This window comes from Mus musculus, chromosome 7 (assembly GCF_000001635.26).
Source record: "Mus musculus strain C57BL/6J chromosome 7, GRCm38.p6 C57BL/6J".
NCBI lineage: Eukaryota > Metazoa > Chordata > Mammalia > Rodentia > Muridae > Mus > Mus musculus.
Window position 1 is genome coordinate 110755330 of NC_000073.6, and position 16139 is coordinate 110771468.

General features: G+C 46.9%; 1 protein-coding gene and 1 non-coding gene across 5 annotated transcripts in view; one reads left to right on the forward strand and one right to left on the reverse strand.

Moving 5' to 3' along the window:
- Positions 1–10465: 10465 nt before the first annotated feature.
- Positions 10466–14139, reverse strand: B430319F04Rik. Of its 2 annotated transcripts, XR_001778379.2 has the most exons (3): positions 13959–14139; positions 11354–11620; positions 10466–11248 (listed from the first exon to the last, which is right to left on the reverse strand). It is a non-coding gene; the product is annotated as an RIKEN cDNA B430319F04 gene (transcript). The 2 variants fall into 2 exon arrangements; XR_001778378.2 differs by having other exon boundaries at positions 11354–14120.
- The window catches only part of Ampd3 (adenosine monophosphate deaminase 3), a 44620-nt gene continuing 40941 nt past the window's right edge, over positions 12461–16139 (forward strand). The window contains exon 1 of one of the 3 annotated variants that reach the window (XM_006507219.4): positions 12461–12770. In XM_006507219.4, coding sequence (XP_006507282.1) covers positions 12626–12770 — 145 coding nt within the window. In that variant the 5' untranslated portion in view covers positions 12461–12625. Of the gene's footprint in view, positions 12771–12876; positions 13051–13292; positions 13604–16139 lie in introns of those variants that run through there. The other 2 variants (NM_001276301.1, NM_001372441.1) reach the window with 2 other exon arrangements.

Below are 16139 nucleotides of genomic sequence, written 5' to 3' on the forward strand. Positions count from 1 at the left end.
TCCGGTCACAAATACATGAGAGAAAGAAAGTGAGGCCGAGTGTTGTGTGCGAGCAGTGTCTCAGGGCCTTTGCACCTGAGCTTCTCTTGCCTGAGCCCACACTCCTGTACATTTGTTCATGGCTCTCCCTGTCATGGTTTGGGGTGACTGTTTGATGAATGACATGTCTCAATCATTCATTAGCTGTCATCCCTGACAAAGGCGAGGTCTACACTCTGCTCTCCATTGCTCCTTTAGGTCCTAGTGCCAGACCTGGGCTGGGTGATCTTTAAGTGCCCCACAGATGGTCATGTGTTTGAGGGCCTTTCCAAGCGTTGGGTTAAGACCAGCCTCCTCAGTAAGAGAAGGTGAAGTATTGTGTCTGATAGCAGTGACTGTTGGTCTGTGGGACCTGAGTCCTGCCATAGTTAAATGGAAAGGAGTGGTGAAGCCAGTATCTATCGTCCCTCCATACCTCAGAGCTTCATGAGGAAGTGCAGTGAGGGCTTTGACCACCTCAGACCTTGCCCTCACAGCATGAGAGAGACACCAGCTCCCTCTGATGTCCTTGAAGTTGCCAAATGGTTTCACTTGACTTTGGATCTTAAGGTAGTTTCTGCAACTCTACGGACATGATGACGCTCATCGTTGGGAAGAGCTGAGAGGTGCGAAGATAGCTAAACTGCACTGGCTAACATTCTTCCCTGCCTTCTTCAGTGTGAGATTCCAGGCCTGGTGCAAACAAGTCAGCCATGGAAATCAATGGCAATTATATTTGGGAAGGAAAATGCCTTGGTGAGAGTTATAAACAAGAAAAGAAACACATATGCCATTGGTTAGGGGTGTCACAGAGTATAAATAGTGACATTTGGTTTGGAGCTGGGGACACTGCTCCATCAGTAAAGCACAGTCCATGCAAGCATATAGGTGTGATCTGCCAGGGCCTGTGTGAAGAAGCCAGACACAGAACTTACCATGTGCCTGTTAACCCAGTGGGGATTTGAAGACAGGAGAATCCCTGGAGTTTCTGTCAAGCCAGTCCAGTCAAATCGGTGAGCTCTGGGAGTCTCAAAAGGTAGGTGGGGAGACAGTGAGGAAGGAATCAGCCATTGACACTGGCTTCTGTACACACACACACACACACACACACACACACACACACACACACACACACACACACAGAGAGAGAGAGAGAGAGAGAGAGAGACACTTAGCCCATGCTATCTGCCTCCAGATCTCTACCCCTCCTTTCTTCTTGCTCCATGGAACACAGCTGCAATGGCTAAAGGTTCCCCGTTGACATTTGCAGAAGAAAAACTTCTGCTTGCTATGAGGTCAAGCAGAGCAACAGGCTAAAAGTTGCCTGGGGGTTTGTGGAGTGGTATGCAGTTTTCAACTTGTAGTTAATAAAAGAAGGTTTTCTTTTCTTGTTTAGGTCATTATTTCAGGTCTGTTACCAACAACTGAAGCTAGTGGCCAAAGTTTATTGTGAAACACTAAATTGTTGACGCACAAACATTCACTGTGTTTATTTAGAAAGAATGTGAACTAGGCATGGTGGCACAGTCCTTAAATACTCTGGAGGCAGAGGCAGAGGCAGGTGGATCTCTGAGACCAAGGCCAGCTTGGTCTACATAGAGAGTTCCAGGACAGCCAGGGCTACCAAGAAAGACCTTATTTCAAAAAAGACAGTCAGACAGACAGACAGACAGACAGACAGACAGGAAGGAAGGAAGAAAGGGAGGGAGGGAGGGAGGGAGGGAGGAAGGAAGGAAGGAAGGAAGGAAGGAAGGAAGGAAGGAAGGAAGGAAGGAAGGAGAAAGAAAGGCTCTTCATTTTGTCATAGTTTAGGGGGAGTTGAGCAGGGTTGAGCAAGAATTATCTGCAGTTTAAGGGAGACAGGAAATTTGCAGGTGGTTGAAGTCAGGGGCTCATCTTTCAGGAGCAGTTGACAGGTGACAACTAATGGATTTGCTTCTCTGTCCCCAGGACTGATCCGGTAGAGAGGTGGTGAGCTATGGACCCTGTTGCTTACTGTGAGCTGTTAGGGGTTTTCCAGGGCTCTCTGGGGTCTGAGGACCTGGACCTGTGCCATGTGTGCTCTTTCCCTGGCCCTGCCCTCCTGTCCCCTGTCCTGGCCTCTTCTGACTGTTACTCTTACAGTTGTGCTCACAGAGCAGCCTTGCATCCCTGCCCTGAAGGGTTATGGGAAGTAGCCATCTGTCCTGCCCCGTTCACGCTTAATGATGCAAAGAAGTAGTGGAATTCTGAAGTAACTGGAATTCTTTTTCAAGCCTTTGGCTTTTATGTTCTTTGTATTTTTATTATTTTTTGTAGACAAATTGACACGAGTCATAAAAGGATATGAAGCTAATTTTCTTTTGTATTTTTTTATTATAGAAAAACATATCCAAGGTAAATTTGCCATTTAAACCATTTTACACATGCAACTCAGCAGCACCTCTCAAGTGTGACATTATAGGAATGTGGGTTACAACTGGGTTCATCAACAGTGGATCAAACCCAGGGCCTCGTGCATGCTAGCGAGCACTCCACCAACTGAGCTACATCTTCAGCCTTTTTCACATCAAATTCCTTTTCTAAAAATTATGGACTATTTTATTAGTCATTAGAGAATTTCATACATACATACATACATACATTCATACCTACAATGTATTTTGGTCCTGTTCACCCCCACTCTTTCACCCAACTCCCTCTAGATCTGTCTCCAGCTCTCCCACTTATTCCCACCCCCTTTTAAAATCAATCTGTGCTGGATTTGGGGGCCGTCCACTTGTGCATGGTCAACCATCTAGGGTCCACATTCTTAAAAAAAAAACGGACTCTCCCCCTGCAGCCTTCAGCTTCAATAGCAGCTAAGGAAGGGGCCGGGGCTAGTGAGCTCCCTCTCTCCTTCACGTTGAAGTGTTGGGAGGGACTTGTGCAGGTGACCACAGCTGCATTGGGTGTGTAAGTCACAAGGATCCTGTCATGTATGGAAGACACTGGTTCTGGCTCTTAAAATCTTTCTTCCCTACCTCCAACCACATCAAATGGTTTGTTTGTTTGTTTGTTTGTTTTTGAAACAGGGTTTCTTGTGTAACAGCTCTGGCTATCCTGGAACTCACACTGTAGAGCAGTCTGGTCTCGAACTCAAGAGATTCGCTTGCCTCTGCCTCGAGAGAACTGGGTAAAAAGCATGTGCCACATCAAACTCTTAAGCTTACTCTTCTCCCCACAGGCGTTTGATTTCCTAAGGCTATAACCTCATTCTTGAAGGTTCAGGAGCTTGAGTCACGTGCTTTTCTCTGGTACAACTTAAGCTGGCCCTGTTGCAGGTGTCCACAGAAGAAACCTCAATGTTAGAGATGCACTGTGTGTTGACGGTGCATGGTGGGGAGGGGGCTGATAGTGGCCAGCCTCCTGGAGCCTGCCACACAAATGTGATGCAAATACCACATGACAGGACACTTAACACACTGCTGTTTCTGTTCAACCTTCGTCTAATTGTTTGCTGGATGGTTGGATAGGCAGTTCTGAGACGAGTATAGGAAAGGGGATGGCCCAGGATTGGAAATGTTAGGAGTGCTGGGAAAAATGTGTATGTGTGTGGTGTGGTGTGGTGTCTAGCCTGGTCAATATGGTAAGTACATCTCGAGGAAGCAAAGGTCTTAGCCTTATTTGAATTCTATACACCTCCCTCCCCCGGTTTCCAAACATTATAAGGAACCACATTAGAATTAGAAACCCAGCTTTTTTTTTCTTTTCCATTTTTTATTAGGTATTTAGCTCATTTACATTTCCAATGCTATACCAAAAGTCCCCCATAGCCACCCATCCCCACTCCCCTACCCACCCACTCCCCCTTTTTGGCCCTGGCGTTCCCCTGTACTGGGGCATATAAAGTTTGCGTGTCCAATGGGCCTCTCTTTCCTGTGATGGCCGACTAGGCCATCTTTTGATACATATGCAGCTAGAGTCAAGAGCTCAGGGGTACTGGTTAGTTCATAATGTTGTTCCACCTATAGGGTTGCAGATCCCTTTAGCTCCTTGGGTACTTTCTCTAGCTCCTCCATTGGGAGCCCTGTGATCCATCCATTAGCTGACTGTGAGCATTCACTTCTGTGTTTGCTAGGCCCCGGCATAGTCTCACAAGAGACAGCTACATCTGGGTCCTTTCAATAAAATCTTGCTAGTGTATGCAATGGTGTCAGCGTTTGGATGCTGATTATGGGGTGGATCCCTGGATATGGCAGTCTCTACATGGTCCATCCTTTCATCTCAGCTCCAAACTTTGTCTCTGTAACTCCTTCCAAGGGTGTTTTGTTCCCACTTCTAAGGAGGGGCATAGTGTCCACACTTCAGTCTCCATTTTTCTTGAGTTTCATGTGTTTAGGAAATTGTATCTTATATCTTGGGTATCCTAGGTTTTGGGCTAATATCCACTTATCAGTGAGTACATATTGTGTGAGTTCCTTTGTGAATGTGTTACCTCACTCAGGATGATGCCCTCCAGGTCCATCCATTTGCCTAGGAATTTCATAAATTCATTCTTTTTAATAGCTGAGTAGTACTCCATTGTGTAGATGTACCACATTTTCTGTATCCATTCCTCTGTTGAGGGGCATCTGGGTTCTTTCCAGCTTCTGGCTATTATAAATAAGGCTGCTATGAACATAGTGGAGCATGTGTCCTTCTTACCAGTTGGGGCATCTTCTGGATATATGCCCAGGAGAGGTATTGCTGGATCCTCCGGTAGTACTATGTCCAATTTTCTGAGGTACCGCCAGACTGATTTCCAGAGTGGTTGTACAAGCCTGCAATCCCACCAACAATGGAGGAGTGTTCCTCTTTCTCCACATCCACGCCAGCATCTGCTGTCACCTGAATTTTTGATCTTAGCCATTCTGACTGGTGTGAGGTGGAATCTCAGGGTTGTTTTGATTTGCATTTCCCTGATGATTAAGGATGTTGAACATTTTTTCAGGTGCTTCTCTGCCATTCGGTATTCCTCAGGTGAGAATTCTTTGTTCAGTTCTGAGCCCCATTTTTTAATGAGGTTGTTTGATTTTCTGAAGTCCACCTTCTTGAGTTCTTTATATATGTTGGATATTAGTCCCCTATCTGATTTAGGATAGGTAAAGATCCTTTCCCAATCTGTTGGTGGTCTTTTTGTCTTATTGACGGTGTCTTTTGCCTTGCAGAAACTTTGGAGTTTCATTAGGTCCCATTTGTCAATTCTCGATCTTACAGCACAAGCCATTGCTGTTCTGTTCAGGAATTTTTCCCCTGTGCCCATATCTTCAAGGCTTTTCCCCACTTTCTCCTCTATAAGTTTCAGTGTCTCTGGTTTTATGTGAAGTTCCTTGATCCACTTAGATTTGACCTTAGTACAAGGAGATAAGTATGGATCGATTTGCATTCTTCTACATGATAACAACCAGTTGTGCCAGCACCAATTGTTGAAAATGCTGTCTTTCTTCCACTGGATGGTTTTAGCTCCCTTGTCGAAGATCAAGTGACCATAGGTGTGTGGGTTCATTTCTGGGTCTTCAATTCTATTCCATTGGTCTACTTGTCTGTCTCTATACCAGTACCATGCAGTTTTTATCACAATTGCTCTGTAGTAAAGCTTTAGGTCAGGCATGGTGATTCCACCAGAGGTTCTTTTATCCTTGAGAAGAGTTTTTGCTATCCTAGGTTTTTTGTTATTCCAGATGAATTTGCAGATTGCTTCTTCTAATTCGTTGAAGAATTGAGTTGGAATTTTGATGGGGATTGCATTGAATCTGTAGATTGCTTTTGGCAAGATAGCCATTTTTATTTACAATGTTGATCCTGCCAATCCATGAGCATGGGAGATCTTTCCATCTTCTGAGATCTTCTTTAATTTCTTTCTTCAGAGACTTGAAGTTTTTATCATACAGATCTTTCACTTCCTTAGTTAGAGTCACACCGAGATATTTTATATTATTTGTGACTATTGAGAAGGGTGTTGTTTCCCTAATTTCTTTCTCAGCCTGTTTATTCTTTGTGTAGAGAAAGGCCATTGACTTGTTTGAGTTAATTTTATATCCAGCTACTTCACCGAAGCTGTTTATCAGGCTTAGGAGTTCTCTGGTGGAATTTTTAGGGTCACTTATATATACTATCATATCATCTGCAAAAAGTGATATTTTGACTTCTTCCTTTCCAATTTGTATCCCCTTGATCTCCTTTTGTTGTCGAATTGCTCTGGCTAATACTTCAAGTACTATGTTGAAAAGGTAGGGAGAAAGTGGGCAGCCTTGTCTAGTCCCTGATTTTAGTGGAAACCCAGCTTTTTAACCACAAGGCAAGAGATAGCGAAGAACGAGGGCTGATGATTCAGGGCAGTGTTGAGAAAGGGCTAAATAAGCAAGGATGTTTGAGGTTGTGATTCCTGTCTATGAAAAGTCAACCACATTCTTGCCAGAATCTAATTCTTTGTGTCACTTAGTTTGATTTTGGATTGAGTCTTGGAGAGAATGTGTATTGGGAATTATTAAAAAGGATGGCCCTGGCAGTCTCTCTGCCTCCATGGCTAGTCCCCTGCAGTGACTGCCCATCTTGCGGTTCCCTTGCTGCAGATTGTACCCCAGTAAAGTCAAAACTCTAGAGGTTTGTGATTTATCAGTCAGATTTATATTAGTAAATTCTCAACCCACAAAATGCCCACACAATGAATTCAAAACTCAATTGATAGAAACACAAGCTATACCCCTAGATGGGGCAAATGAGCCTTACTATTATTTAATCATCTATCTATGAAATCCCCAATACTTATGGCTCCCTGGGCTGTGTGGTTCTGGCGCCTCTTCCTCTCCTTTAGGTTCCATCTTATCTCCCCCTCTCCTACCCTTCCTCGTCTCTCTGTACTCTCTGTACTCATCTCTAAAATTCTCAGCCCGCCTTCCTTTTCCACTGCCCAATCACAGACTCTCACCTTATCTTGTGCCTTCCCTCACCTGCATATAGACAGCAATCCATGGGACTGCAGTGACAATGGGCCATTCTTGGAAGGGGGAGGGGCCCCCAATCAATAGGACTTCACCTAATTGAAGAAGCTGTGTTTGTTAAGCACACTTCTCAAAGAGCATCATCACCGACCGTGCTCTCAGACCAAGGAGACGCACAAGCTGTGGGTTCAAATCCCCAGCCACTGACCTCCTTCAGCACAATCTGGAGAGAAGTGAGGGACCTAAGCTCAAATAGCTTTGTCCCCAAGAGACCAAACAGAGTCCCCTTCCTCACATAGTCCTGGTCTCTTGTGATACCTGTGAACCCCTCTTTATTCCCTGTCAAAATCCCGAGAATTTGTACTTTGGGACCAGGTCTGAACTCTCCACACTAATGTCTAAAGGGTTCAGATTGTCCAGTCTTCTTCATAGACCCTGTCTCACAGAGCAGGAGCTGGCTCTTTAGAGCGAGGGGATTGTTCTGCCCTCTGCCAATCAGATGCCAGCTTGCTCAGGTCAGCTTGTCTCCATGGAGTTGAAGTCCTCAGGAGGAGTCAGTCAGTCTGCAGCTGAAGTGCATGCTTGTGGGGAAAAGCTTGTGCCTTGCCACACCAGAGCATCTGGGAGGGCTGTGATGCCCTTCTATGGCAGGAGCCAACACCGCTGCCTTGGGCATGCGTCCCTTCATGCACTGTGTATTTCTGCTGCCCTGTCTCCTCCCTGCTGTCAGACCATATGCCATGGTTTCAGGCCACTCAACTCAATTAGTACCAGCCCACAGGCTGTTCTGGCTGAGAACTGACAGAAACTGGCCATGTACCTTTAAAGTACATTCGGAAGTAGAGCCCTTTCCCTACAGCTTCCTTTGGAACCCCAAAAAGGTTGTGCAGTTTGCCTTCTAGCACAGGAGACTGTGAAAGAAGCAGAGAAACTAGGTATGTGGAAAGAGCCATAGCTATCCTGAATCTGTATGGCTTGTGGCAGGGCAACTGTTCAGAGGAGAGCATGGCTGTGTGGGAAGCGAGTAGGTCTTAGCATGTAAAACTGCTTCAGCAAGCTGCCACTGTCCCCCAGTACAAGAAGCTCCTCCTGTTGGGGGGTCCATGTCCCAAATGGGCTCAGTGGGGAAGCAGTTCATTGGAGGACAGGAGTCAATGAGGCAGGATGTCCCCCTGGAGACAGAAGAAAAGACTGGTGTGGTCTGCTGCTTGGGGCAGACAGGAGACAGGTGTCTGGGGGAGGTGGTTGTATTGGCACAGACTGTCTAGGCAGTGTTCACGGACCTGAGGCAATGAAAGAGGAGGATGCAGTCAGTGGTCTTTAAAGTGGGGTCTGCAGAACAAGCCACCAAAATAGAGAAAAAATAGAAACCATATCTATCTATCTATCTATCTATCTATCTATCTATCTATCTATCTAACAAGTTTCTCATGCCAATATTTACTAAATAAATCCACATAGGCACTTCTATCAGCCCACAGTCTGGTGCCCATTGTACACAGGCAGGAAAGGAAGAGAGCTTGGGAACCCTTGGTCCAGCTGCTTTTAAGACTAGGAGGAGGTCTTCCAAATGACTTTCCCAGGCAGGGGATAGATGGGTTATAGGATCTGATTCTGTTGAAGCTGTCCTCATAAGAGGGTGGGTGGTTTGAAAAGACCCCAGCAAAGGCCTAGAGACAGATAATAATATAAACAGCAGACTCAGAGAAAGTGACAGAGCTAACAAGTTCCTAGGAGATGCCTGCGACTTTCCGTCTCCCTTTACCGCCCCAGTCCCCAGAATTCAGGCCTTGTATATACTAGACACATGTTCTACCACGGAGCCCTGTCCTCAGCCATGGGGATCTTCTTTGGGGCTCTTATTTAAGAATAAAAGGCAAAATGTCAGGCGTTTTTGTTAGAGAAAACAGCCACTCTGTTTGCCATAGCTAAAGAGACTGCGTTGGCCCAGAGAGAAGACAGTTGCAGATAAAGGACATTATATTGAAACACGCATTGAAAACATAGGGGAAAACTCAAATAAAGAAATTTAGAATACATGTTGTGTTGTGCAGTATAGGCTCAGGTGTGAGTTGCTAACATATTTCATGTTGTCTTTGCCATATGTTTTAGTTAGGGTTTCTGTTGCTATGATAAAATGCCAGGTCCAAAAGCAACTTTTGTAGGAAAGAGTTTACAGTTTGTAGTTCATCATCCAGACAAATCAGGGCAGGAACTCAAGGCAGAAACTTGGAGACAGGAGCCGATATACAGGCTACAAGGAATGTTGCTTTTTTGTTTTTGTTTGTTTGTTTTGTTTTTTTTTTTTTTCGAGACAGGGTTTCTCTGTATAGCCCTGGGTGTCCTGGAACTCACTTTGTAGACCAGGCTGGCCTCGAACTCAGAAATCCTCCTGCCTCTGCCTCCCCAGTGCTGGGATTAAAGGCGTGTGCCACCACTGCCCGGCGGAATGTTGCTTATTGGATTGCTTCTTATGACTTGCTCAGCCTGGCTTCTTATAGCATCCAGGATCACCAGCCAGGGGTAGCACCACCCACAGTAGGTAAGGCTTTCCCATCAATCATTAATAGAGAAAATGCCCCCTAGACTTGTTTCCAGCCCAGTCTAAGGAAGGCATCATAAGTCCCTCTTTCTAGGTTTCTGTCAGGTTGACAAACCTAATTAGTACACCATGTTTCTTTCTCCCTGTTACGCCCATCCCTATAACCTTTCCCAGTCCTACTCCCCGCCGATACATTTAACAGATTCAGGATATGATTTTGTTCTGTGCTGCATTTAGTTTACAAGGGCATCTGCATGCCCATTGCATTGGGGATATCCACAGGAGCCTGGTAAAGGGAATGGCACCTTCATTCTATGAATCTACCATGGGAGTTAAGGAATCCTGAGCCCCTGTTCCTTCCATGTCTTGCTGTTGAAAGAGCCATTCCTGGGCAGATCCAGGGCAGTCCACAATTGTTGGGAGAACCTGATTGCCCAGAAGATGCCAAGCTTCCTGATGCTAACATTTGTGAAATCCTGTCTACTAAAATAAGAACGTGTTCACAACAGTGGTCAACTTAGCTCATGGTGAGGCCCGCCAGTCCACCGTTGACCCTGCCTGATTTACAGCTGAAGAGTGCTTGCTGCTTGGGACCCATCACTCACTCTCTTCTTGACCAGCTGCCACAATAAAGTGGAAGGGAGAACATGACACAGCATGTCAGTAACATGATTAAGAAATACCCCTAAAACATGCTGGGGGCTTTACAGCACTTTATAACACAGTGCTGGGGACACAGGGAATCTTGGCTACTGCTCAGAAACTCAGTGACCATCTCAGGGCCAAGAACTTGATGGCTATGGAATTTACAGATGTGTCTTTTTAACAAAGGGGAATATATATCCTATTATGTAGAAGGAATACACACACACACACACACACACACACACACTCACACAATGTCTTTCAAGTAAAGGGGATTTTTTTTTTAAAGGAGATATTTTAATAAATGAATCATACGACAGGAATTTCCATAGAAAGTGGCATTTGGACTGTTCCTGCTATATAAGTTCAATGGAAAAATGAAACGTGTCAACTTTCCCCCTTTGTCACAATCTGCACGTATGTGTCAAAGCCAGAGGTTTTCCAGTGTCTTCCTCAATGGCTCCCACCTTCATTTGTGAGACACTCACCACTGAAGCTGGAGCTTGCTGAAAGTGTGTCTGAAAGCATACTTAAAAAACCACAAACTTTTTATTGATTCTTTGTGGGCTTCACACCATGCACCCCAATCCCACTTATTTCCCTGTCCCTCCATATCTGCCCTTGCACTTGGCCCAAAGAATACAACCAAACCAACCAGCCAAACAAAGAGAAACCATCTTGCTGTGGAAGCTGTGATGTGTCACACTGGGTACCACATTGTATCTTTTTGCCCACCATCTTTACTTGCAAATGATCTGGTTCAAGGTCTCTGGCTTCTGCTACACTATAGATACTGGCTCCTCACCTGGACTCCTCTTGGATACTATGTTGAGGCCCTGTGTTTTAGAGATCCTGCAGCTTTGGATCTGTAGGACTGGCCCCTTCACATGTTCTAGCAGTTCATAGATGGGGTAGATGTTGGGGTGGGCCAACTCAAAGTACTGGGTCTGGGCCTGGATGGAAGCTGAGTTGGTCAGCTTTTTGCCCAGGCGAGGGGTAGGGCCAGCTCTTCCAGTTGCTGCATCTGATGAGAAACAGGGCCAGCTCTGCACAGCTCTCAGATGTCAACATGGCTTCAGGTGACAGTCTAGACCAGGGATGTCTACATCAGAAGCATACTTTTTATAATCTTACAGATTCACTATCTCAAATTTAAAATGTCACATATTTTAAAAATAATTGCAAGGATAGTTGACGAAATACTCACTGAGAACATTGATTTCAGACAAAATCATTTTCCTGTGACCCTTCACATTTACAGAATTGGGAGGTGCTATTTGAGCAGAATTATAATTTAATAAGTGCAGAGACAGAGTTCTGTTTATCTTTGGGTATCTATCTTCTTAGGAAACAAATAACAACAGCCAGAGTCCTGGAGAGATGGCTCAGCAGTCAAGAGTACTTGTTCTTGCAGAAGATCCAAGTTCCATTCCCAGAATCTACTCGGTGACGTATAACACTCATAACTCCAGTTCTAGGGGAGACAATGCCCTCTTTTGACTTCCTCATGCACCAAATACACAGGTATGCACAGACATATATGGGAACAAAAGGTTCATGCACATAAATAAATCTAAAAAAAATTAAGGTTCAGCAAACTAGCTAGCTTTTTGTTTCTGTTTCTGTTTGTTTGTTTTTCTGTTAGACAGGGTTTCTTTGTATAACAGAGCCCTGGCTGTCCTGGACTTGCTTTGTAGACCAGGCCGGTCTCAAACTCAAAGATAGCTGTATGCTGCTTGAGTGCTGGGATCAAAGGCATGGACCACCAAGCCTGGCCTAGCAAACTAGTTTAATCACGGTTCTTTCACCAAGCCGATCATGGGCAACTTTAAAGCAAGAAGAAAAAGATGCAGCATACTATTCATTAAAAGGAAAATAATTTTCTGGGTTGATGGTATGTGCCTTTAATCCCAGCAGTCTGGAGGCAGAAGGAGGGTCCATATAGCAAAATCCAGGTGAGCCAGGGCTGCATAGTGAGATCCTGTCGTATTTTTAAATTATTGCTTCATTTTTATCACATCTTTAACATTTTAAGTGTGCTATGTAATGTATATTAGCAGTCATGTGAGTATCATTGATAAATATGTAGATTGCAAGCATCAGGCTATGAAGTAGAAAGAATAAAATTTGGTGCTTAAATGAGACAGCTGTGAAGTGAATGAAAACTCACAGTAGCAGTAACTCTGTGAAAGAGGCACAAGTCAAAAGGTGGCTCCCCAGTGTGGCTTAAAGTGGGGGTGCTTGGGTGAGGTCACTGGTCAAGACTAAAACCACCAGCAGGCAATTAGGAGTTGGGCCTAGGAATCTCTGGTTGAGATGCACCTGCCGCTCTAGAGTATTCTGGGCCTAAGAGTTTACTAGCTTATCAGCAGGCAGGAGGCCATTAAAACCACCTGGATGGGCCTGGATTCTCTGAGTTAGCTCCAGAAATGATCCAGGGAGCTGGCATCCCGAGACTCCTCGGAGCAGGAGCAGCATAATGGAAAACCAGGCCATGGAGGCTAAGAAACCGGTCACTCTGTGGAAGTCTGTGGAAGCCAGCGGCGGCAGACACCCAGTGCTAACTTTGGGAGCTGTGTTCCAGGAAGGAAGGCGTGGTCAGCAGGCTGCAGTGCTGGGAAGAGGTGAGCAAGGGTGCACAGAAAGCTCCCGCTGGCCTTGGCAACTCAGAGGTCATTCCGGACTTTGAGGGGCTGGCATAGAAACTAGACCGCAGAAGGCTGGGAAGCAAGGAAGTGTGTGTGTGTGTGTGTGTGTGTGTGTGTGTGTGTGTGTGTGTGTGTGTGTGTGTGTGTGTGTACACGCGCGCGCCCGTGTGTGTTGGGAGGGGCGGGAAGGTGATTCAAGGGACCGGTCCAACACCTGGAGAAAACCAACGCTTGCTGGTCGGTTTAGCTACCAAGAGTAAGTGTCGTGGAGGGAACCATGCCTCTAGAATCTCGTTTTTTGGGGAAAGTCCTGGTTGGGAGGGGAGGAGGAGGTGGGCAAACACCTCGAGGCGCAGCAGCTAGATTGGTGGTAGGGAGGCTCAGAGCGGGTATCCCTGCTGGCATCTGACCCGGGACAGTGTCGCGGCCCCACGGAGCCCGGGTGGAGCCGGACTCGCTTCCGGCCGAGGACAGGGAGGCTGCCGCGCCCGGGTGCTTAGGTTTCCTGCTGGCAGCGCGGCCCAGCGCCTCGGGTAGCTTCGGGTCCTCCAGGTAGTGCGCGATCCCGCTGCACAGGCTCTCTGCCCCGCCACCGGGCCCTGCCGCACAGCGCTCAGCCTGGTCCCCACCAGTCGCGGGCTCCTGCGGGGCGGGCACGGGCTGCAAGCGCGGCCTGGTCGGGTCCAGCTCCACGTACCGGGCCGCGCAGGCGTCAGTGCGCTGCTGCCGCTGCCCTGTGCGCCCTGCCCGGCGCGGCACCTGCGCTCCAGCCCGGCAGCCGGCCCCCATGGCCCTGCCCTCCGAATCCGGTGAGTGCGCGCGATGCTGCGCCGCTGACCTTGGGCCGGCGCTCTGTGCCCAGTCCCCTCTGTGCTCAGAGACCAGAACCTCCGCAGCTCCCACCTCCAGAGCCTGTTCCCCGTCCCTACCCAGCGGTGGCCTGGGTCCTGGCCTCTGGTGAGCCTGCAGCACCTCTGGTTCCTGGCTTAGAGAAAAATCTCAAGATTTAGGGAAATTAAAGGAACCGGGCATGCTAGCTTTTGAGCTCCTGGACAAGTTTCTAGGTGCCTGAGCCTCACTGGGTGTGTTGGGCTGGGGTGAACTTCTAGGTGGAGGCAGAGGTATGGACCAGATGATGAGTCCGTTTGAGGACCCCTTTCTTACCTCCTGTCACTGGGCAAGTCACTGGGAGTACACCCTTGTGCTGTAGTAGGTTGGTTCCGCCCTTGAACTTCCTGCAGCTGCTTTAAGAGCAGATCTGCTAATGGCTGGTCTAGGCTGGCAGAGGCCTGTGATGCAAGTTTGAGAGGCCCCTTAGTAGATGTTTTCTAACGGGAGTGTCCCCAAACTGCATGTGGCTGGTGAGAAATAAGCAAAGTTACTGGAGTAAAGCTGACAGCAGTATGCCCAGTATGGTCCTGAGCAGTTGTGGGCTGAGCAGGGACCTCTTTAAGAAGACATGCTTTGTACCCTAGGTACAAAGAGTCAATGCCAAGTTGCAGGCAGCCGTGGAGCCTCTGTCTGTTCCAGCTCCATCATCACCTTCACCTCAGAGGAAGTGTTGACTGCAGACTGGGGGAGTCCGCCTGTCCAGGTTGCAACTTGGAGGGACTTGGCTTGCTCTGAAGAGGCTGGTAGTACCTGGTCCTCTCTAGGTGGGCTGGTGTGAGACTCTAACCTTTCAGGCCTATCCATCCTTAGCCCAGCCTCAAACCTGAAATCCTGAATACAGGCGGACTGGCTCTCACCAGCATTGTGTTCTTTGAGATAAAAGGTTTGCTTTTCCTGTTCTTACTCTTGCTGAGTCCCTCTTCAGATGGCCTCTGAGTCAATCCCAGATCTTGGCAGTATCTTGGGCAGGTGAAATGTAGGCTTAGAATTAAGTTGGAATATACTTTTCTTTCCCAAAGCAATTCAGTGGCCTGTTTCTGTTGTCAAGTATATTAATCCCTATTTCCTCCATGTGCTGTCTGCAGTTCTAGAAGAGACAATGGCTCTGCCTTTTAATCCACAGTATGAGGAGCTGATGAGGGTGCAGGCTGATTGATGGCTGGAGTCCAGGATGTGCACAGTCCCTAGGAAGAAGCAAACTATAGAGGAAATGACCCCCCCCCCCCATGCAGCTTCACATTTAAATATGGCTTCTGTCTCCCTGTACCACATAGGAACTTGGGAGAGTACCAGCTCCACCATGGTGTTTGATAAATGTCAAATAAAAGGAGTCAGTGTCTGGATGAAACTTCACATTCGTTTTCCCTGCTGGATTCTCTTGTATCTGATGTCAGAATGATGAAGAAGATAGTGATGCTGACAGCTAATACCTACAAAGAACATATGCTGAGCTAGGGATGAGTCTAAACAACTCTCATGTGCTGCCTGACTAATCATGGCATCTCATGGCATTGCCATTTCCATTACTCTTCTTTTATAGGGAATAAAAAACCACGGAAAGTTTCATCATCTGCCCAAGGCCATATAAATAAGTGGTGGAACAGGATTCAAAGCCAGGTAGTCTGGCTTGAGTCTATGTGCTTAACCATACACATGGCTGACTCTCGAGATCACCACAAGGAGATGGCCTCTGCTTAGACCATTCCCTCCTCTGTTATCTTATGTAAATATCTATTCAACATGTGTGTGTGTGTGTGTGTGTGTGTGTACTGGGTACTTAGCACTGTGGTATAATCACAAATAAGATAGGTGATGTGTGCGGACGTGATATTTACCAGGTGCCCAACTCTTGTCACACACATCTCAGAAATGAGAAGGAAATGGGCCCCTCTGGGCAAGCCTGTGCCTTGCCTTTAGAGAGTAGAGTGGTGTGTTTCATGATGAGACATAATTTGATTCCAGCTTTTCATGCCAGACACAGACAATTAAGTGATAAAAACGAACACGCCCTGGTCTCTGGAGTAGGAGATACAGGCCTCCCGTCTTGTTATCATAGGTCATCCCGAAATCCACTCAGGAGGGTTTGGGAAGGACATGGGGAAGCTGGGGAGTTGGTTCAGTGGGTAAAGTGCTTGCTGCTCAAGGTTGAAGACCTCAGTTCAGAGTCCTAGAATGCACAGAGGAAGTGGGTGTGTCAGTGTTCTCCAGGAACCCCCAGCACTAGGTGGATGAGACAGGCTGATCCTGGGGCCTCCTGGCCAAGCTAGCTGAATAGAGACCAGCTTAGTAAAGAGATCTTCTCTTAGAAAGATAAGGTGGAGAGCAACTGAGGGAACTGACATCAACCTCTGGCCACACATGTTCCGGTGAATACACATGCTACTTGTACAACACACACACACACCACAATCCTCCCCCACCCCCACCCCAGGGAACTGAGGCTTTAAGCATGGG